This window comes from Giraffa tippelskirchi, chromosome 2 (genome assembly GCF_054371585.1).
Source record: "Giraffa tippelskirchi isolate mGirTip1 chromosome 2, T2T-mGirTip1v1.2.pri, whole genome shotgun sequence".
NCBI classification, from domain to species: Eukaryota; Metazoa; Chordata; class Mammalia; order Artiodactyla; family Giraffidae; genus Giraffa; species Giraffa tippelskirchi.
The window spans coordinates 102,032,140-102,056,032 of record NC_137276.1 but is presented as its reverse complement, the minus strand read 5'-3'; the positions used below and the strand labels follow the sequence as shown (position 1 = coordinate 102,056,032).

The window sequence follows — 23,893 nt, the reverse complement described above, 5'->3', positions numbered from 1 at the left end:
TCTCTTGATTTATGGTAGCGGTTTTCTTATTCAAGGAAAGTAATATGTTTCTAAAAACAAGAAGGTTTCTTAACGAATTTCCAGAATATCTAAACACAAGACATCAGGTGCACCAGAACAGAAATATTATTATCTTATGTGTCTATCTGAAATTGAGACCAAAATTCAGTTCTTTAGAACTTGAACATAATGAGTTAATGTTAATTTGTATGAGGGACATATCACTATAAAGAATCAATAGATAGGCTTTCAAATGTCTAGGATAGTAAAAAGAAGACTGAACTTTGAATTGGTTAACCTACATCTGAGCCTAGTTCTGTCACTTACTAACCCATATGGTAAGTTAAGGGTTTTCAGAATTTTATTTTCCTCTTTCATAAAATCAGAATAGCAGCACCTCTTTTCTCCTTTGAGGTTGCTTTGATGTACAAGGAAGTTAATATTAAAAGTATGTATAATAAAAGGCAATACATGTCATGATAATATTGTTATAGCATTTGAAAATTGAAAGGCTTTAGATATGAATGATATTCACAGTTATTAAAAATAGCAAGCTTCTGGCTTCAGGTAGTTAAACCCATTGCTGAAGTAATAGTTGTTTCAAGCTGTTGGGTGTAATTATACAGAAAATAAGTTTTTGCATCAGATTTCATACATAACATGTATCCAGTATAAAATTGAACACAAAGATATTTTAGCTAGAAATGTAGATGGCATCTATTATATAAAGATAACAATTCAGATGGAAAACAAATATTTTTATTTTTAATAATGTTTTATCAGTCAGTTGGTTTCATTTGCATGAGTGCTAAAGTGCTAAGGAAATAATGACACCAAATATTAATATGCTAGTCAGTAAATTATTGTGGTAGTAAACTAATTATTTCTGCCAGAGTACTCTTTTCAACATTAGTTTCTTTATGAAACAGTGAAAATCTTTGTGACTACTTGATTCATAGAAATATTAGTATCAAAATATCTAATTAATGAGCTTCAACTAAAGTCTGAAAATTAATCATTGTCCAGATTAACCGTTTAGTCTTAAAATGACCTGCATTTCTTATGTAATCAGAATGTTTAGGAAGTCAGTTCCATTTGTAGCTGATGTTCTGTGTTGGATTAATAATAACCTTTGGCTAATGTATAGAATTGGTTTTTTCTTATTTATGTTATGTAAATTTGTTTACAGTTTAGGGGTTTGTTTAGCCAGCTAGAGCTTTTAACCTAAGTCTCTAAATCAGTCAGCTTAGTTTATGAAGAGCTGGTTGTCCTTTTTCTGCATAGTGTTTACATTTTTATAACTCTAGACTCCCAGCTTTTTGTCCTGAGGGCAGGGGAAATTGAAGATAGTATTACTTAATTAGAAGTTTTAAGGAAAGGTTTATCGTTAAAACTAAAATTTTGAGCTATTTATATACTTTATTCAAGTTACCTAACATTAATTTTCATGATAATGCATAGAATTAAAATTTGTAGGGAGTATTTCTTTAGTCAGTATGTTTTATATTTCAAACAGCATTCATTTTTTAAAATTTACTACTTTGCCTTTATTCTTTCTGTGATATCTACTCTGTTTTGTTGGTTTATTTTATATGGTTTGCCACTTCCTTAGTGAAGTTACTGACTTCCGTGTTTTAATCTATGCTACTTTCTACTTTTAGCTTCTGTCACATTGATGATTAGTATTTCATGATTGAAATATCTACATATTTTACTTGGAACAAAGATTCTTAACCTTCAGACTTCCAAGAAATCTTTGAAATCTTCCTCTCCAGTTATAAACCTTATGTATGTGCCTTTCTGTGAAATAGGGCCATAACTTTCTTTGAATTCTCAGATACATTTATGACTGCCTAAAATTCAGTTCATAGACTTTAGAGAAGTAGGTGGGCCTTTAGTCTTAAAGATAATTTATACGATGGCATCCTTGCGGAATTTGTGTGATAGAGATAGTATAGAGATATAGGCTCACTCATTTTTTAAAAAAAATTTTGCCCCCTTTTAACAATTAAATTCAGGACAGAAACAATATGGTGAGTTTAAGTCCCTGCTACATGTGTAACATGCACTAAACTGCCTGGTATGTGAAGTTGTCTTTGATATTCTTTGTTTAGTAAATTCAAGTTGTACTTCACCTGTGTCTGAATATAGCTACTTAGTTTTTGTCCATCAGCTATTTTAATTTATACTTGGTCCTCTGGCTTTGTTAGCAATTTAGTAACCTCTAATCTTTTGTGTTTATTGTTTTGCTGTGATATGATTTTTATATTAACTGCATGTAAATGTTTAAGTCACATGTTTTTGACTGTTATGAACAAAATTTGGATTTGAAAAAATAACTTCAGGCTACATGGAAACTATTTCAGCAACACTATAGTAATATATGCTGACAAAGTATTATAAATACATTGTGATATAATCTCATATTCTATATTATATTTTATTGATTCTGTCTCATTAATTTTGTCTCTGCCAAAATTTGATAACGGAAATGTTTCTCATCACTTAGAAAATAGTGGTAGTCTCATTGAGCTTACTTAATAGTTCCAGATTGAACACTATGACATTTTTTTCTTTTCCAGAATATAAATCAAAAGCCAGTAGTTCTTCGAAAGAGAAGACAAAGAATAAAAATAGAAGCAAACTGGGATCTCTTCTATTATAGGTAAACTTTAAGCCTCTTTTCCAGTTAATTAAATTTAGCATTGCTCTTAGAAAAATCATGACAGTTGTTTTTTGTTTGTTTGTTTGTTTTTGCCTGAATGCAGTGCTTTATGCTGTGGGTATTTTTTATGCTATCAGGGTCAAGAATTATAGCTTTTAAGATTGGTATGATTAAAAAAATAAAGATTGGTATGATTAGTGATGCTTTCATAAAATTAAGACTTTTTATAGAGTGTTGGTAGTCTGACGACCCAAAAGAACTTTTAGAATTATTAAGGCTTAGCGATGGTTACTTTAAAACACTTTATTTTGGCTTAGATATAACTGTAACTTCTTTAAGCCTTGTTGGACATACAGTCTTAAAAGAGCTGGATGATGAAAACATAAGGAGACTTGTGGGAAATGGACATCCAGTGAGCTGTCCTCGTATACTTTTTCAGCCTTTCTAATATGGTAGCCTCTCCTCCCCATCTACTGTTTCATCCCACCACCTCCCAGCACCCTCCATCTTAACACCCTTCCCACACATTCACAGTTATACACACATTGAAGGACTTGGAAACATTTTGCGGAGTTTGCAAAAACTTTTTTGAGATAATTCACAGTACTCAGTCTGGAAGCTGCTATTGACTATATAGGGGGAAATAAGTGCTTTAGAATCTTCTCACAGTACTTTATGAGTATAGTATGTTTATAGTATGGCCTTAAGAATATTCCTTGGTTTTCTTCTTCTGGAATTTCTCAGTTATGTTGTCTTCCCTAGAATTCCCTTGAAATTCTGCTTTCGGACTTTTTAGGAGGATTGCAAGTTAAAAGTGAATGGTATGAAGGCCACCCACCCTTAGTTCAGACTTGAATTCAAATTTATTATGATAGTTAAATATTTCCAGGAATAAAAGAAAGATATTTTGAAAATATTCATCAGAAGTTGGCAGTTTGGTGGTATTTTTTCTTGGATAGTTTGTAAAGTTCTAATCTGGAATGTTGCTCATTCCACACAATTCCACACTCAATTATCCAGAAATTCTTATCCCCCCAACCTGCAATGTCATATCTATTTATAATTCTTTTCTTAATTTATATTAGCAATAAATATTAAAATTGAAGTATCAGTTCCTTGTTTTGAAATCCATACAGATTTGTTTTATGGTTTAGCTTCATTTTTCCCCCTCACCATTTTATAATGAAAACTTTCAAATGTACAGAACAGGTAAAAGAATTTTACAATGAGCACTTGTATACTGAGCACTTGTGACTGAAATTTTACTATTAATATTTTACTATACTATACAGAGTTTTATTTTCTTTATTTATGTTTGCTAAAGTTTATTACTTCTCCTGTTGCTTATTATAAGTTATTGTTAGGGATATTTGTAGATTTTTAAAATTACTTATTGCTTCCCACTATTTTCTGATTACATGTATATCTAGGTTTGGTCAGGACCATGCCAGGTCAAACTTAATTTGGAATTTCAAAACACGAGAAGAATTGAGAGATAGTCTTGAATCTGAAATGAGAGCATTTAATATTGATAGAGAGCTTGGTAGTGCTAATGTTATCTCCTGGAACCACCATGAATTTGAGGTAAATTTTAATTTTTGTAGTGTATTTATTTTTTTAAAGTATTAGTTTGGAGTTATGCTTTTTTTAAGTTTGTAATTGCTTAATGTTTATCTCTCCCTTTCACTTATAATTTTATACAGGAAATATTGGAAAACTTTCACTTTGCTTGAGACAAATTAAAAATTAATTTCGTTAAGTACCTCAGTTTTGTACCTGAAATTCATGTAGGAGTTTTAATAAATTTGATCCTATGCATTCTAGATCTGTTCTGTGCTTGTTTTCTTTCCCTGTAGATTCTTTGTTGAAACATAGTCTGTTCCTCTTTATTTCGTGTACCTTGTTCAATAGACTTTTTGTGTTATTTTAATTCTGAATGTGGCCTTTTTTTTTCTGCTCTGTTAAAATAATGATGTGAATAATGACAAAATAAGAACAAGAAACATGGTGGTGGTATATTGTCTCTTGTGTGTCTAAATTTTTATTATTAGCTGTAAATTTGATCATGTTTATAACTCTGCTGACTTTGCTCTTTAACCCAACTGCATTTCTTAACCATACTGATAATTTGTTATTACTCATTGCCTTCCCTTTGAAAAACCTTTCTTTACTTTGGTTTTGGGAATCTGTATTCTCGGAGATTTTCTCCTTCACTGTCCATTCTGCCTCCTTTGCTCATTTTTCCTTATTGTTCAACTGCTGAATGTTGGTTGGCCCTGAAGGATCAGTTCTTGGTCTTCCTTTTCATTTATATTTATTGACTCAGTGCTCTCATCCATCCTCATGGGGTTTTTTTGTTGTTGTTATTTACTGATGGAGAAAGTAATTACTTTAGCAGAGTAATGCTCAAAATTCTCCAAGCCAGGCATCAACAATATGTGAACCGTGAACTTCCAGATGTTCAAGCTGGGCTAAGAAAAGGCAGAGGAACCAGATATCAAATTGCTAACATCTGTTGGATCATCGAAAAAGCAAGAGAGTACCAGAAAAACATCTACTTTTGCTTTATTGACTAAACCAAAGCCTTTGACTCTGTAGATCACAAAAAACTGTGGAAAATTCTTAAGAGAGATGGGAATAGCACACCACCTTACCTGCCTGCGGCTTCCTTGGTAGCTTAGATAATAAAGAGACTGCCTGCAATATGGGAGACCTGGGTTTGATCCCTGGGTCGGGAAGGTCCCCTGGGGAAGGAAATGGCAACCCACACCACTATTCTTGCTTGGAAAATCCCATGGACGGAGGAGCCTGGTGGGCTTGGTGGGCTACAGTCCATAGGGTCACACAGAGTTGGACACGACTGAGCGACTTAACACTTTTTACCTGCCTCCTGAGAAATCTTTATGCAGGTAAAGAAGCAACAGAACTGGACATGGAACAACAGACTGGTGCCAAATAGGAAAAGGAGTACGTCAAGGCTGTATGTTGTTGCCCTGTTTGTTTAACTTATATGCAGAGTACATCATGCGAAATACGCTGGGCTGGATGAAGCACAAGGTGGAATCAGCGTTGTCAGGAGAAGTATCAATAACCTCAGATATGCAGATGACACCACTCTTACGGCGGAAAGTGAAGAAGAACTGAAGAGCCTCTTGATGAAAGTGAAAGAGAAGAGTGAAAAAGTTGGCTTAAAACTCAACATTTAAAAATCTAAGATCATGGCATCTGGTCCCATCATTTCATGGCAAATAGATTCTGAAACAATGGAAACAATGAGAGACTTTATTTTCTTGGGCTCCAAAATCACTGCAGATGGTGACAGCAGCCATGAAAGTAAAAGATGCTTGCCCTTTGGAAGAAAAGCTATGACAAACCTAGACAGCATATTAAAAAGCAGACTTTGCCAGCAAAGGTCCGTCTAGTGAAAGCTATGGTTTTTGCAGTGGTCATGTATGGATGTGAGAGTTGGATGGTGAAGAAAGCTGAGCACCGCAGAATTGATGCTTTTGAACTGTGGTGTTGGAGAAGACTCTTGAGAGTCCCTTGGACTGCAAGGAGATCCAATCAATCTATCCTAAAGGAGATCAGTCCTGGGTGTTCATTGGAAGGACTGATGTTGAAGCTGAAACTCCAATACTTTGGCCACCTCACGCGAAGAGCTGACTCATTGGAAAAGACCCTAATGCTGGGTAGGATTAGGGGCAGGAGGAGAAGGGGATGACAGAGGATGAGATGGTTGGATGGCATCACTGACTCGATGGACATGGGTTTAGGTAAACTCCGGGAGTTGGTGATGGACAGAGAGGCCTGGCGTGCTGCAGTTCATGGGGTCGCAAAGAGTCGGACACGACTGAGCGAATGAACTGAACTAAACGTGTGGATGTGAGAGTTGGACTATAAAGAAAGCTGAGCACCAAAGAATTGATACTTTTGATCTGTGGTGTTGGAGAATACTCTTGAGAGTCCCTTGGACAGCAAGGAGATCCAACCATTCCATCCTAAAGGAAATCAATCCTGAATATTCATTGGAAGGACTAATGCTGAAGCTGAAGCTCCAGTACTTTGAGCACCTGATGCGAAGAACTGATTCATTGGAAAAGACCGTGATGCTGGGAAAGATTGAAGGCAGGAGAAGGGGATGACAGAGGATGAGATGGTTGGATGGCATCACCAACTGGATGGACTTGAGTTTGAGCAAACTTCTGGAGTTGGTGATGGACAGGGGAACCTGGCGTGCTGCAATCCATGGGGTTGCAAAGAGTCAGACACGACTGAGTGCCTGAACTGAACTGAACTGATGGAGAATCCCATGGAGAGAGGAGCATGGCAGGCTAGAGTCCATAGTGTTGCAAAGAGTCGGACACGACTGAGCAACTAACACATACACACAATGATGGCTTTAAGACTTGTATCTTCTAAATGGGTGAGGGGATATATGAAGTCTTTTTGCAACTTTTCCCATAAGTCTAAAATTATTTCACAATAAACTTTTTAAAAGGAAAAAAAAAAAGACTTTTATTTTTATCTTCTCCTTAGACTTTCTTTCCTACATTGCATACTTTTGCCCTATGAATTGGATATCTGATAAACTTCTAGAACTTAGCTCTAAAACTGTGCCCTGTTTCTTCCCTCAAATCTAGTTCACATACAGTCTTTTAATCTTAGATGACTGCTCCTTATTTTCTAGTCAAAACCCTTGAAATCATCTTTTTTCTTATGCCCCAATTCAATTTGTCAGCAAATTCTATTTAGTGCACCTTCAAAATTTCCCCAGAATCCAGCCCTTTTCTCTTTATGGGATTGTAGCAATTTCTGTGCTTCCACCATTGCCTCTCTACAATCTGTTATCCACTTGGTTAGCAGTATGATCTTATTACAGTGTAAGTCGATCTTGTCACTTCTCTGCTCAAAGCACTCTGGTACTTCTATTGCTTCCCAACTCACTTAGTAAAACCTCAGGTCTTTAAAATGACTTACAAAATATGTATCCCCTAAATCCAAGCATTGTTTCTTTGATCTCATCTCCTGGTATACTCTCACTGTTGGCTCTGGTCACTCTGGCTTCCCTGAAAACATGAAATTCATATTCTTGAATCAAGGTCTTTTCTACTTGCAGTTCCCTTTGCTTAAAATACTATTTTCTACAGAGAGCTTCATTTCCTTCAAGTCATTTCCTAGATGTCATCATCTGAGTGGGCCTTCTCTGTCCACTGTGTTTAAAATTACAACCTTCTTCATACACACATGAACACACACACATATGCACACATACGCTTTCTGTCTCCTCACTCCCTCCTTGCTTTATTTTATTCTGTAGTACTTGCTACCACCCAACTATCATATATATATATTTCTTTTTTATCTGCTACTTCTGTAAGGACAGAATTGTTTGTTAGTTTAATGCTACATCCCTGATAACTAGAACAGTGCATAATGCGTACCTTATATTCTTAATAAATGGAGTTGAACAAATTGAAACTCAGAATTTATGGGAAAAAATGAAATGGATATACATATATATTTTGTATAGTTTATAATTTTAGAAAACAGTCATTTTAGGCTTTGGTAAAAGAATTTTGATAATCTGGTCAAGAAATTTCCTTTTTACAGTTGTTCGCAAATCTTCACTTGAGACAAACCCCAGTTCCAGATCATAGGCTACTCCCTCACATATTAATTCCAATGTGTAACCTGGACATATGGAGAATGAATACTATATAAAAATGAATACTATAAAAAAAAGTCATAAAATGTAGTTGATGTGTTGGGAGATCAAGGAAGGCCCTAAGTACCATGTATGAGTTTGGCAAACTGTGTGGTGTGCGATCATTTAGTTTTCGCTTAGCTGCAGCCAGATTGTCTCTTTATGGTATTTTGGTGTTTTTTTTCCCTTAAATCTTCATGGATACTATATAGTCCTGTGACAGTTTTTATTTGAAAGCTTTACATTCATAAAACTAGTGTGGAATTCTGACTCTCAACATTTAATTGAACTATTAAATCATATTAATAATAATTAAAAGATATTTTAAGAAATGATTTTTTTTGTTAAAGACTATCTCATCAAGAAAAGAAGAAAGCTCTGAACAGAAGAATTTTGTTCTGCTTTGAACAGAAGAAATGATTAGGTGAAAATTGCCAAAAATGTATCGTAAGCTAAAATATGTAATTTGCTTTTATTAATAAAGGTTAAATATGAGTGCTTGGCAGAGGAGATCAAAATAGGAGATTATTACCTGAGATTACTATTGGAGGAAGATGAGAATGAAGACAGTGGATCAATTAAGCGATCGTAAGCTCCTCTTCATATCTTGTTATATTTGTTTTCACTGTTAGTCTCATGGTTAATTCTATTGTGAATTTATTTTTAATCTAGGTATGAATTTTTCAATGAACTTTATCATCGTTTCTTGCTCACCCCAAAAGTAAACATGAAGTGTTTATGTTTACAAGCCCTTGCTATTGTTTATGGCAGATGTCATGAAGAAATAGGACCTTTTACAGATACAAGATATATCATTGGAATGTTAGAAAGGGTAAGGATGTCATTAAAAGAAACTGCCATTTGATAATGTCATTGGAATATATGTTAAATTTTCAGAACTAAAGTTCTATTTGATCACATTGCTGCCAGAACTTTCTACTTGAGTTTTTCTGTTGTTTACATTATACTTATTTAAATATAAGTTAGAAAAACAGGAAAATAATTAACGGGTTAGCATTCGTCCATGTCAGTTGATTTTTTTTAGTTGCTGCTTTTGAACTTTAGTGACCTATTTGCCAGTCTTTAAGTATGGATATACTGGACAGGTATATAAAAGAAATAGTGACTTTTAGAGTTGAATATTCTTTTAAAATGGGCATTTTGGAAGACTCTTACATGATGCTAGCGTACTAAGCTTCAAAGTGTGAAAATAGTAAAACTTTTAGAGAGGGAATCTTGAGTTGCATAGTTTTGGTTGTTGGGTTTTTTTTCATTTAATAAAGTCTGTTTAACATTTGAGCAAGGTGAGAGAAGAATGATCTATTCATCCATTATACAGCTCAAATTTGAGCATTACTTACCTCTTACAGTTTATACATCTTATTCTTTCATTTGTGTTTGCATTCCTTTTAACAATTTAAAGTTTAGTGTTTCAGCCTTAGAATCATTTCACCAATTTTTATTTATTTATTTATTTTTTAATAAATTTATTTATTTTAGTTGATGGCTAATTACTTTACAATATTGTAGTGGTTTTTGCCATACATTGACATGAACCAGCCATGAGTTTACATTTGTTCCCCATCTTGAACCCCCCTCCCACCTCCCTCCCCATCCCATCCCTCTGGGTCATCCCATTGCCCCAGCCCTGAGCATTTGTCTCATGCATCGAACCTGGAATGGTGTTCTCTTTCACATATGATAATGTACATGTTTCAATGCTTTTCTCCCAGAACGTCCCACCCTCACCTTCTCCCTCAGAGTCCATAAGACTGTTCTATACATCTGTGTCTCTTATTCTGTCTCGCATGTAGGGTTATCGTTACCATCTTTCAAATTCCATATATATGCATTAGTATACTGTATTGGTGTTTTTCTTTCTGGCTTACTTCACTCTGTATAATGGGCTCCAGTTTCATCCATCTCAATAGAACTGATTCAAATGTACTCTTTTTAATGTTTGAGTAATATTCCATTGTGTATATGTACCACAGCTTCCTTATCCATTCGTCTGCTGATGGACATCTAGGTTGCTTCCATGTCCTGGCTATTGTAAACAGTGCTGCGATGAACATTGGGGTACACGTGTCTCTTTCAATTCTGGTTTCCTCAGTGCATTTCACCAATTTTTAAAATGGTCATCGGTGCTTGCTATAATTGCCTTAACTCTCAGCCATGCTTTGTGGGATAGAAAACTGGTTCTGAGTAAGTTCAGAGAACAGACCCAGGAAATAACCAGATGAAAATTCTTTAATTTGCTCTTACACCAGATTTCACAATTGAATTCTAATTCACTCTTATTCCAGTGAACCTGAGTACTTGTGACATAGCATTTGTGTTTTAGGCAGATAAATTTTTCCTTATTATGTTCATGTTTATGTGATTTATGTGAAATATCAGTAATCAATTCCTTAGAATTTTTACTTGCGAGTATCATTTGGGCCAATTTTTTCATTTACTTCCGTTTTTAATATGCATTCTTAAAAGCTATGTATTAATCTGTTTATAACTTAAAGTATCTGCTTTTCTAGAGAAATTAGACATGTTTTATAAAATTACAAAAAATGTAAGACATTGAGGAATTGCAATTATTGACAGTCTTCTCTGATATTCTTTGTTTACAGGATGACGTTATTTCTTTTTGGCTGTTGGTTGCCTTTGTCCAGTGATGATAATGTCTTAACCTGTGTTTGTATTTATTCGCTTCTGACTAAATTCTCATTTATTTCAATAGTGTACAGATAAACTTGAACGGGATAGGTTGATCCTCTTCCTTAACAAGTTGATCCTTAATAAGGTACAGTATTTTGCATAAATATGCTGCTGTTTCCAAGTTAGTTACACATATGTAAAGAAGATAAATGATTACAGTTTGGAGTAATTATCAAGACATGGTTCTTGTCTCATTTTCTGTTTTTAGATTAGGAAACTCTGTGCAGTCAACTCTTGAAGGGAAAAGTTCTTGCCAAATGTTCTTTTTTTTTTTTTTGAAATTGACACTGACTTGCTTAATTTCATTCTCATTTTTAGTAAATAATGCAGATGTTTTTCAATGGAATAAAATAAGTCCTGTGAAAATTTAATTTCAGTTATAATCTCTTCCTAACTTCTAAGAAATTACCAGTTTTTATCTTGCTTGCAAAAACAAACTGGAATGAAAAATTTTTTAATATGCTATATTCTACTTCTAATTATAGAATAATCTGTTTATTAACAAAAAGATATTGGAAAGACAGAGGATAACTATAGAATCAGAGTTTACTCTACTCAGTCTTTATTTTTTGTTTTGCTCAGAACATATTTAAGTAAAAATTCTTTATGTGAACTGTCTGTAATATTGTTTTGCCTTTTTAACTTTTATCTAAATTGATATTCCTTCAACACAAAATTCTGAAAATACTGAGTAATACCACTTACATGTTAGTCTTTGCAAAGAGATTCCACATATTTTCTTCTTTGAGAGCCTTTTAGATAGTCATGTCTGTTGGAGAGAAAGATTTTAAATTGTGTAAACGTTTCTGTGTTTCAGAAAAATGTTAAGGACCTCATGGATTCAAATGGAATTAGAATCCTTGTGGATTTGCTTACCCTTGCACACCTCCATGTAAGCCGAGCTACAGTACCACTGCAGGTATGCATGCTTATCTAGATTTCATAAGTTTAACCTTCTTTGAATACGAATTTAGGATCAAAAGAATCATGACCTCAGATCAAAAGAATCTTGGACAACATTAAACCAGTACCTGCATTCACATTATAGGGGTCCCAGAAGAAGAGAGAGGAAAAGGACCTGAGAAAATATTTGAAGAGATAATAGCTGAAAACTTCCCTAACATGAGGGCTTCCCTGGTGACTCAGAGGGTAAAGAATCCGCCTGCAATGTGGGAGACCTGGGTTCGGTCCCTGGAGAAGGAAATGGCAAGCAACTCAAGTATTCTTGCCAGGAGAATTCCATGGACACAGGAGCCTGGTGGGCTACAGTCCTTGGGGTCACGAAGAGTCAGATATGACTGAGCAACTTTCACTTACCCTAATGTGGGAAGGGAAATAGTTAACCAAGTCCAGGAGGCACAGAGAGTCCCAGGCAGGATAACCCAAGGAGGAACATACGAGACACATAGTAACCAAACTGACAAAAATTAAAGACAAAGGTAAAATATTAAAAGCAACAGGGAAAAATGAGAACATGCAAGGGATAGCCTCCCATCAGGCTATCAGCTGATTTCTTAGCAGATGGGCTATCAGCTGATTTCTTAGCAGAAACTCTTCAAGCCAGAAGAGAATGGCATAATATATTTAAAGGGACGAAAAGGAAGAACCTACAACCTTACTAGGTGGAATATTCAGCAAAACTCTCCTTCCGATTTGATGAATCAAAAGCTTTCCAGACAAGCCAAAAGTTAAGAGAATTCAGCACCACCAAACCAGCTTTACAACAAATGCTAAAGAAACTTCTCTAGGAAGGAAATAAGAGAAGGAAAAGACCTACCTACAGAAAATAAACCCAAAAAACAATTAAGAAAATAATAGGATCATACATATTGATAATTACCTTCAATATAAATGGATTAAATGCACCAAGCAAAAGACATAGGCTGGCTGAGCAGATGAAAGAAAACATGCACATGTATGCACTTCCACTTACCACATCACTCTGCTTGAACCCCCCCCAAATTGTATGTAATTATTTTATATTGTTAGGTTAATCATGTTTTCATTATGGCTTGCATTTGTAATTACCCATGGTTATATAACTATTACAAAATACCATTGTCTGATGATTAGTCAGCAGAAAAATAATAGAACTCTATGTCATCAAAACTACAATTTAACGGAAAGACTTCTTCTGATACCTAACTTAGAGAAAAGATCTATACTTATCTCATTGGTGATATTTTTAGTGTTAATGTTAAATTTTTGTTTAATCTTCTTGTTTGAGGAGGTGGGTCATGTTTTGGCAGAATAGTGTACAAAAGTGCTATTTCAATATCAGGACATAACATTTTCTATTATTGAGTACAAGTAATAGTAATTGTAACACTTGAGTTACAGTGTACTAGGTACTATTCTGGTATACATAATGTAATAACTCACTAAATCCTATAACAGCCCTCCCATTTTACAGGTGAGGTAAAGGAACAACAGAGAGGCTAAATATGTTGTCTAAGATCACCTAATAATGGACAGAGTCAGAGTTAGAAGCCAGAGTCTATGTTCTTAACTACTTCCCTATACCTCTATATGACTCTTAACTGAAAGCTGATAGTAATGAGGGTATTTAAATCATGTTTTAATAAAATAAACTAAGTACATAAAAATTTTATCCTAGATTCTCATAAACAATGGTATATGAAATTGAAAGAATTATCTGTCATGAGTGTAGTAGGTTGAAAGTAACTATTTAAAACAACTGAAAACATTCCTGTTTAACTCTTTGACCTCAGGCGTTACTGAAATTTTCAGTTGGTATAAATTTTTTCCCTCAAAAGAACTTTAATATTTTAAGCATTATATTTTTGGTTAATGGTACGTGTTTGATAATATAGCTATTTACAGTATTCTTTGCTACTAAAATTTTAGTGTCCTGATAATTTATTACTGGGCTTCCTTGGTGGCTTAGATGGTAGAGAATTTGCCTGCAAAGCAGGAGACCCAGGTTTGATCCCTGGGTCAGGAAGATCCCCTGGAGAAGGGAATGGCTACCCACTCTAGTATTCTTGTCTGGAGAAGTCAATGGACAGAGGAGCCTAGTGGGCTACAGTCCATGGGTTCGCAAAGAGTTGGACACTACTGAACGACTAACAGTTACTAATCAGGCATAGAGATGTCTTTGAATTTAGCTTAGATTGCCAAGTGAATTTAGGAAACTGTTTACTTCAAATGCATAATAAAAAGTAGCATTTTAGTACTATTAGGTGTCTCGTTCTCAACTCTTAAAATCAGGTAATTTAAATTTTAGATGGATTTCTAAAGATATATAAACTCAAGAGATTAGTACTGTTTAACTTTTTATGATATCTGTCCCCTTAGACTTCTGCCTTGAAAAATAACTAAATCCTTTTAAAACTTAGAGCAATGTGATTGAAGCTGCGCCAGATATGAAGAGAGAGAGTGAAAAGGAATGGTACTTTGGCAATGCAGACAAAGAAAGGAGTGGGCCATATGGATTTCATGAGGTATGTGTTTCAGAGAAACTTTTCATGGAAGTCTTAGCCTTTTTAATGCCCTCCAGTTTAGCACATATAGAGATGTGTAGTATTTTAAATCTGTGATTTAATTTATTATCATCAGTTCCAAGGACTTCATTTCCATGTGAAAGACTCACATATCTAGACGTAATACACACACAACCATGTCTTCAATTCTTAGTGTTTAAAAGCTGTTGGGACTGCCATAGTGGTTCAGTGATTAGGGTTCTGTGCTTCCACTGTAGGGGCCCAGTTTTGATCCTTGGTGTGGGAACTTAAGTTCCCCCGTGCTATGGCATGATCAATCAATCAATTAGTCAATAAAAATATTTCAAGAGGAATGCGTCCTCAGAGTGCAGTTAAACACTTTAAAAGCTGTTGTTATGGCATTGCTAATAATTATTAGGGAAATACAAACAAAAGTCAATGAGATACCATCTCATATCAATCAGAATGAGCATCATTAAAAACTCTACAAATAACAGATGCTGGTGAGGGTGTGGAGAAAAGGGAACCCCTCCTACACTGTTGATGGAAATGTAAGCTGGTCCAGCCACTATAGAAAACAGTATGGAGGTTCCTCAAAAAACTAAAAATAGAGTTGCCGTATGATCTAGCAGTCTCACTCCTGGGTATATATCCAAACAAAACTGTAATTCAGAAGGTACATGTACCTATATGTTCATAGCATCACTATTCACAGTAAACAAGACATGAAAATAACCTAAATGTCCATTGACAGATGGGTGGATAAAGAACAACACATGGTACATAAATACAATGGAATACTACCCAACCACAAAAAAGAATGAAGTAGTGCCATTTGTAGGAACATGGGTGCAACTAGAGATTATCATACTAAGTGAAATATGTCAGAAAGAAATACTGTATATCATTTATATGTGGAATCTAAGATACGACACAAATGAACTTATATATGAAACCTAAACAGACTCAAGAGACTTGTGGTTGCCAAGGAGGAAAAAAGTGAGGGAGGGATGGATTGGGAGTTTGGAGTTAGCAGATGCAAGCTAGTATATATATAATAGAATGGATAAACAGCAAGATCCTACTGTATAGCACAGGGAACTATGTTCAAGATCGTGTGATGAACCATAATGGAAAAGTATATATGTAAAATAGAATGTACTTTGCTGTATAGCAGAAATTAACATTATAAATCAAGTATACTGCAATAAGAAATTATTAAGAAAATAAAAATTAAAGTTATGAGGTAGTGCTCAGGTTTTTAATGACTTATATAACAGTAGCTACCTTAATAATTATGTTAAACTGTAATGCTTCTTTATGGTATGAACAGGTCAGTTTTAATATGCAGTCTTAGAGTCATTGAAAATTGCATATACAGTCCAAGAGCAATTTCCCTCTGAAGATCTGGTGATGTTTGGTCCTTTCCTCTCTCTCTTTTATTTTTTTTCCTCTTGCTGCTGCACCGGGTCTTTGTTTCTATGCCGGGCTTTCTCTAGTTGTGACAAGTGGAGGCCACTCTCTAGTTGTGGAGCATGGGCTCTTGGATGCGTGGGCTTCAGTAGTCACAGTATGTGGGCTCAATAGTTGTGACACGCAGGCTTTTAGTGCACGTGGGCTTCAGTAGTTTTGGCACAGGGACTTAGTTACCCTGTGGCATGTGAAACTCTCCTGAACTAGGGATCGAACCCATGTTCCCTGCATTGGCAGGAGGATTCTTTACCACTGGGCCATCTGCCCTGCAGGGAAGCCCTGCCCTCTCATTCTTGACTTCCAGGCTAAGTTGGCATTTAGTCAAAGGTAGTTTTATAGAAGACCAGGCCTTCTGCTTCTATGTAATTTGGTTGTTTATACTCTGCCTATGGTTTTTATTATTTCATATGTATCTAATGCTCTGCAGTTTAGCCAACTAAAGGGTTATTTTCTAATATTAAACAAATTTGAGTGCCTGAAGGCCTGCCAACAAAATCTCTTGTTTTCTTATAGTGAATTTGCACATATATTTGATAGCTTTGTATTTTTTGTGAAATAGAAAACATTATCAAACTTGGTCTGCTTGTAATAATGATGCCTTTGATTCATTTAGATGCAAGAATTGTGGACCAAAGGAATGTTAAATGCAAAAACCAGATGCTGGGCTCAAGGGATGGATGGATGGCGACCACTTCAGGCAATACCTCAGCTTAAGTGGTGTCTGTTAGCCAGTGGACAGGCTGTACTAAATGAAACTGACCTTGCTACCCTTATATTGAACATGTTGATCACAATGTGTGGATATTTTCCAAGCAGGTAAAATGTAACTGACTATTTCCATGGTTAACAGAGACTCTAAAACATCTTGTTTTCCTCATTTTTATGGATGTTTTCTAAGGCATTGGATTTTTCCAGTGACTTAGAGCAAAGGTTTTCCATTTGTGGCTTTTTGAGGGAATCCTGTATTGAATTTTGGAGCTTCTTGAAACAAGCTATAATGAAATAATTTGCAAATTTTATTGATAGGGTGGCTAAAAAGCAACTTCCTCTGGGAAGCTTCAAATAATCTTACACAACTGAGGTTTACTAGCTATTGTCTATCAACAGTACAAGTTGTCATATTCATGTGATTGGGGTAGGAACATTTTGAAATAAACACTGTAGTTCTTAGTGGTGAGTGCCTAGTGCCTGCTCCTGATCTGTCAGGTTAGTCTCTCCTGGTTTAAGAACCTGAGTCTAGGCTCATATCTTGCCCCACTTGACTAGTGAAGGTGAGACTGTTTATCCAGTGATAGTCATAATTGTAACCCTTGCATAGAACTTTTCAATCTTTATAAAACTTGAATATATATCATCTTGTTTTGTTACTATAATAAAGATACTTTGTCATGGAATTTACTGATTAGTTGTTGATCTTATAGCACTTGAGGCTTTCATAATTCCAGTTCTCTAAAATATGAATTCAGGCTTAAAAACATACAGTTAGTATTTAGAAGTAATGTAGCATAAAAATTAAGGCCTCACCTGGAAAATACTGAGAGTAGTTAAATTCAAGTTTAAATTTATGTGAAAAGGTTTGATATGCCCTTTGGAGGGAATATCCACTGACAGTGTTTTGGACAACATCAAGTTTAATCAGTTAAATAGTAAATAAGAGCCTCTGGCTGTTTTAGGGTATTGTTTTCCAAGGAAATCTTATGGAAGGAAACGAAATCCTTTTAAGCAGTCAGATAGATTTAAACCAAAATACCTAATCATGTTCCCAGCTATATGAGAGCTTAGTCTTCATTAACAAAAAAAATAAGGTAACATGCTTCATGCCTAGTAGAATGTCACAAGCTCTGAACATACAAATTTTAGTAAATGTATTAAATTAAATATTGACCATAGAAAGTATTTTTCTAGGGATCAAGATAATGCCATCATTCGGCCTTTACCCAGAGTGAAAAGATTATTGTCAGACAATGCTTGCCTTCCCCATATTATTCAGGTAAGTTACTTTTATGTAATAAACTAGGAATAATATTTTAAGAATCATTTTCCCTTATTTAACTTTATTGTGAGCACTGGTCTTTGTTTTATTGTAGTCTATTCCATGTTCAAAAAACATAAATTTCTGTGGAAGGCTGTGCATCCAAGATCCTAGAATTGGGAAGCCTCCAGGCTCCAGAATTATTCTCAAAATGTTTTATTTATTATCTGTTCTTAAAAATCACAACAACATAATAACTGAAAGGTGACATGCTCAAGTTTATGGTGCATGATGATGTTTTTAGGGGTACTGTTTTAGGGAAGCATACCAGCAGGCCACAGATATAGATGTGCTGGGTTATATCTTAAGACATGGATGCAGCAGTCTTGTCAGCGTTTTGAATCTTCTTAGTTATATGTCTTCATGGATCTCAGCTGATCCAGAGTGTTGAGTTGAAATTGTGTAGGGTATACTAAAGTATCTTTTATTTATTCCTTATTGTTATTCTACTCTGTGGGAAGTAAGCTGCCTAAACTCTAGATGAGCCCTAACTAAGTCAGGTCCTAGAGATTTCAGGTCATTGTTTTTCCCTATCTATTGATTATTCTATTGTCAGATCTAATTTTTTATATTAACCACACATTTTATGACTTTAAAATATGTCAGTAACTTGTGCCCTTTGTATATTTCAGTTGTACTTTGGTGTGAGAAGGAAGAGGAGAGTTACTCAGTATCATTTTATGTTCACAGTTACATAGGTGCCGGTAAAAGTCACTGGTAATGAAAAAAGCTTCTGAATATGACAGTGACAGGGCCCTGTCAACTTTTAAAAAATCTTCCCCAACTTCTGTTATTTAAGCATGCCAGCTTTTCAGTGTTCGTCTACTCTTCTGAAGAGCACTGCAGTTATTTCTTGCAGCTACTACCCCCCTAGCCTAGATGTCTCTGTAGCTGCACATGTGTGTACAAGGAGAAGGGTTTGTTCTCCATCCTAGCCTCTCTCCTCATGTAGATAAACGACCATGCCTAAAACATCTGCCTCTGCCCAACGTTTCTAATACTTAAAAACTGAGAGGAAAGAAGTAGATGTAAACAAGGTTGAATTTCGGGCCAGGAAGGATTGACTGAAAAACAAATTTTAAGAGACGTGGTCAGCATACCATGAAGTTTTGAGGGGAAGGTATATTTTAATTAACCAAAAGTTCTTGGTAATATCTGAAGAAGTATCAATAGAATGATAGAAGAAATTTATTGATAAACCTAGCTGCTTTTAAGCAGTTTGTGCCTCCTATATTTTTTTATACTGTTAAAAAAAAAGTTTCTTAGAAGCTGTTTTTGTTTTCACTTAATTTTCTGTATTCTGGGAGGCCTTATTCTTGCTAAGCATAGTTAGGCAGCTGTAGTGTTTTTCAGGAACATTATCTATCTACATTGCTTGGTACAGGTTTCTGTACATCATTTGTCCATAAGAGCAATAACCAGTTTTACCATCTAATACAGCTTCAGGATTTTTGGAATGGTCTAGGATATAGCAAATGAATATCCTAGGTTTTCTTGTATAGTCACTATTTCATATATTCTAGGTTGTTGCCTGTTAATTTCCATATTTTTGTTAGAGTGATGTCTATTAACACCATTAACTCTAGGAAAAATCCTATGTTATTGTGTCTCAGTTTTTCTTTTGTGAAATACGTCATAGTACTATTTTACTATGTATAATCTAAATACCTTGTTGAATAGATAAGACACCAAAAACAGAAAAATTTAAATTACTTGAAGACGTATGGCTATGCATTCTCATATACTGAATCTACTTTGACCCCTAGTCTGAGCTAATACTTATTTTCATTATTGTAATTTTTTTTACTGGTAGCATATGACTTCAAATTGGGGATTCCTCAGAAGTAAATGTTCATAGCAAATTGAAATATTACTTTTGTTAAGATAAAACTTACTAAATTTATCAGGTGTTTAGTCATAGCAGTACTTGACACTTTTTTTTTTTATTAGTCCAGATGCATTCCAGAGATTCCAGATAGTTGCTTCAGTATTGCTAGATCAGATTTCTAGAGATGGCACCTCTTGGTACTGCCTGGTAGTAGCAGCTCTGCTGGTCTTTGGTTACCCTCCTGCCTTGTACCTGCACTCACGCTATTTTTTTTAGTGCTGTTTCACTGAAAACTGTGCTCCGCTCAGTTCTTTTGAGTTCTCAGATAGTCTTCAGAGAATGCTTCATTTCAAATCAGTTGACCTGAAACTAACCCAAAGTGTAGCTACACTTCTTTTTCCTTTTGTTGTTGACAGAGAAGTCCATTCAGGAAGAGTCCTGCACAGAAAACAATTTTACCTCTAATCAAACAAAACAGTTTCAGGCATGGTTGGGCTTTTAATGAATGAGTTTTGATTAATTCACTATTAATATTTTACTCTCTCTGCATTAAACCTATAAAATAGTTTTCAAATCTGCTTAGAAGCTGGTAGACAAACATACTGAGTCTGATTTTTATTTTCCTACTTACTGCTTGGCTTCCGTCATAGCTCAGTTGGTAAATCATCTGCCTGCAATGCAGGAGACCCAGGTTCGATTCCTGTGTTGGGAAGATCCCCTGGAGAAGGAAATGGCAACCCACTCCAGTATTCTTGCCTGGAGAATCCCATGGACAGAGGAGCCTGGCAGGCTACAGTCCACAGATCGCAAGAGTCGAATGCAACTTAGCAACTAAACCACCACCACCACCACTTACTACTTAGGAGAAACTGTAACTCAGCACATGAAATGCATAAACCTAAGATGAATGATGATGTTGCAAGTTTTAATAGCCCGGTAACAAAAATGTTTTATTTCTTTTTTTAGCTACTGTTGACCTTTGATCCTATCCTTGTTGAGAAGGTTGCTATTTTGTTATACCATATTATGCAAGATAACCCACAGTTACCTCGACTTTATCTAAGTGGAGTCTTTTTCTTCATCATGATGTATACAGGTTCCAATGTGCTTCCTGTTGCTCGGTAAAGACTCTAATGATAATTTATTTGAAATTATTTGAATTGTACATGTACAGATTTATTAAATTTATATTTTGTGAGCACATCATTGCCTCTGTTACATTTTTCATTGTAAGAGGTGTTTATATGTCTGAAAATTTGAAAATTAAAAGATTGGGGAAAAGTTATTCAGAATCACACCATTTTACCACATCTAACATAAAAATTGTATCATCATCTAGTATTTTAATCATACAGATTTAATATATGGTTTTACATTTTGTTTTTTTTCTTAAAATTGAATAATTTTTTATATTATATAATTATAATATGACCATCATTTAAAAATTTTTCTAATTCATATAAGTTCTGGCCTTAAATAAAAATTCAGCAGTTTGAGAATATGGATTTACAAGTTTAAGAGCCTTTTATGGCTTTTATTTATAAAAAAGATCTGGTCTTAGTCAGCAAGGTCCTACTGTATAGCACAGGAAACTATATTCAATATCCTGTGATAAACTGTAATAGAAAAAAATATAAAAAAAGGATGTATGTGTATAACTGAGTCATTTCACCATACAGTCGAGACTGGCACAACATTGTAAATCAACTATACTTCAAAAAAAAAAAAAAGACCCAGTCTTAGAAAATTAAAGTTATTAAATCTAAATCAGTTCTTGTACCTGATAAGTAGTTTTTTTTCCCCTAGATTTTTGAAGTACACACATACCAAACAGGCCTTCAAGTCAGAAGAGGTAAGCCAGATTAATCCTCTGAATATGGGGCTTAATACTGGGGAGCCTGTCCTGGCACTAACATTTCCGAAGTTGTATATGTTTATTGGATTATAAGCACTTGAAGGCAGATATTGTTTTATTCACATTTTGCTTTTCTTGTGGTACCTTGCACAAAGAAAGTCTAAGCTAATGTTTTAAAATAAATGTTGCCTATTAGACTTAATATTTAAATTATAGATATGATTATAACCTGACATTTGCTATCTATGAATATAACTTGTTCCCTTTGTGTAAAATTTAATTAGTAGCAGTAATAAATAATTGAGTATATGCCTGAGTCTCATAAAGTTAGCTCAGATTCAGTAAGACTTTCACAATCTTTTTGTTCAGATCCCAGTGTGGGAGAAGTGCTACGTTTTTACTTTGAGGCTACTTAGTTTTTCAGGTGCTCTCAAGTATTCTTGCCATTTTACTTTGGGAGGAATAATAGGAATATAAAAAAATGAGACTTTATCCAGGTAGCTTTGATAAATGTAACTTTATACCTACATTTTGCAGAAATGTTTACTGTAAATAAATAACTGAATCTTGTTTGAAATTTTGTTAGACTTTTCATGGAACATTGATTTTCAGATTTTATTGAGAGTGGTATAAATCGAAACTGGACCTCTGTTTAAGAGACTAACCAAGGAATGTTACACCACTTTGACAACAGACACAAGACCAAAACTGCATGTTTTTTTAGAGAAGCCAGTAAAACCCTAGAAAGTAATCTGTGTACAATCTAATAATATTAAAGTGATGCCCATGGAAGTATGGTTTCCATAGCTTTATACAAATAGAAAATGAGAATAACAAGTTTCTTAAAAAGTTGCCTCTAATGTTACCACAGTAATGCAACATAAAGCACTTTTGTCATTCTTTTTTCCCCCCTTTTTTCTGTGCAGTTATGTATATGTAATCTTTTTTCAAATTTTATAGTATAAAATCATTTCACCTAACTATTTTGAATAATTACAGCAAAACAGTATTTGTTTATAGCAGAACTCTAGATGTAGAAATTACCAAATAATAGTATTCTAAAGAACAGAACAGCAGTTCTTTGCCTAAAAGTTTAACAGTGAATTTATGGCTTTTATTAGTAAAAAGCCTGGAAATATTCATCATCTAATTTGTCTTTGCACTAAGTAGTAAAACCATTTGTGGGCTTTTTTCACTTCTTTGTCAGATCCTAGAGTAACAAAACGTCCTCAGTTTGCCTAGAAGGAAATAAGAAAAGTATTTATAGTCCTTAGGGTCGTCCCCACCCCACCCCCTACCCCCCAGTTAGGTAAAGAAATGAGTTTAAAAATTTATCATGATAAAAGTATGAACAATACCCTGACTCCATTTGGCCAATCAGAGAATATGAAGTTCTTAATACCATTGATTATAATTACTTTTAATAAAAATTCTCCATCTAAGTTTTAGCCACACTTCATGAGGATAGGCTCTTTAAGATCTTGATTTTTCTAGACTTATTTTTGAAAACAGAAGCAAGTGTAGGTTGGGAACTACTGCCAACAGTGTAATAGAATAATTGATGTCAATCTTTGCAGGGTTTTCCTTTTGTTGGTCACTACCATTACACATGGTCAAGGCCGACTGCCCTAAAGAATGTTGACAGTACCTGACCCCTGAGGAGAATTAAGGCTGCTGCAGGGCTAGAGGCAGAAGTTCCATCTTGGAGCTCATGCCAAGGCAGTTCATACCAGAAACCTTACACTTCTCAGTTTGCCATTTTTTTCCATCATATTTCCAAAACATAAAAGCAGTATGTTCTAATTGGCTTCTTAAAATGTTCTCTAATCCTAATTCATTTATTAGAAAACTGGAAGATAACTAAAGTTTTAAAGTGTTTCTAACTATGTTTTGTTTTGTTTTAAAGACAAAAGGACAGGATATTTTTCAGAGAAGTATACTTGGGCACATTCTACCAGAAGCAATGGTTTGTTACTTAGAAAATTATGAGCCTGAAAAGTTTTCCGAGATCTTTCTAGGAGAATTTGATACTCCAGAAGCAATCTGGAGCAGTGAAATGAGGTAAATAGCCAGTCGATTGTTTGTATTTTATACACAAACTCTCAACCTTTTGCCATCTGATTTGCCTTCTGTGAAAAGATTTACTTTCACTAGTTGCAT

General features: G+C 34.7%; 1 protein-coding gene across 6 annotated transcripts in view; it reads left to right on the top strand.

Moving 5' to 3' along the window:
- The window catches only part of DNAJC13 (DnaJ heat shock protein family (Hsp40) member C13), a 141,417-nt gene that overhangs the window by 62,862 nt on the left and 54,662 nt on the right, over positions 1-23,893 (top strand). For 5 of the 6 annotated variants that reach the window (XR_014076714.1, XR_014076715.1, XR_014076716.1 and 2 more), the window contains exons 21-32: positions 2,583-2,665; positions 4,096-4,249; positions 8,854-8,957; positions 9,042-9,201; positions 11,104-11,166; positions 11,899-12,000; positions 14,441-14,545; positions 16,632-16,834; positions 17,924-18,008; positions 20,845-20,999; positions 21,685-21,730; positions 23,640-23,794. Coding sequence is in view for 3 of the 6 variants with exons in the window: in XM_081569827.1 (XP_081425953.1) it covers positions 2,583-2,665; positions 4,096-4,249; positions 8,854-8,957; positions 9,042-9,201; positions 11,104-11,166; positions 11,899-12,000; positions 14,441-14,545; positions 16,632-16,834; positions 17,924-18,008; positions 20,845-20,999; positions 21,685-21,730; positions 23,640-23,794 (1,415 nt within the window). In the remaining 3 variants the exon portion in view is untranslated. Of the gene's footprint in view, positions 1-2,018; positions 2,034-2,582; positions 2,666-4,095; positions 4,250-8,853; positions 8,958-9,041; positions 9,202-11,103; positions 11,167-11,898; positions 12,001-14,440; positions 14,546-16,631; positions 16,835-17,923; positions 18,009-20,844; positions 21,000-21,684; positions 21,731-23,639; positions 23,795-23,893 lie in introns of all 6 variants that reach the window. The other variant, XM_081569829.1, reaches the window with a different exon arrangement.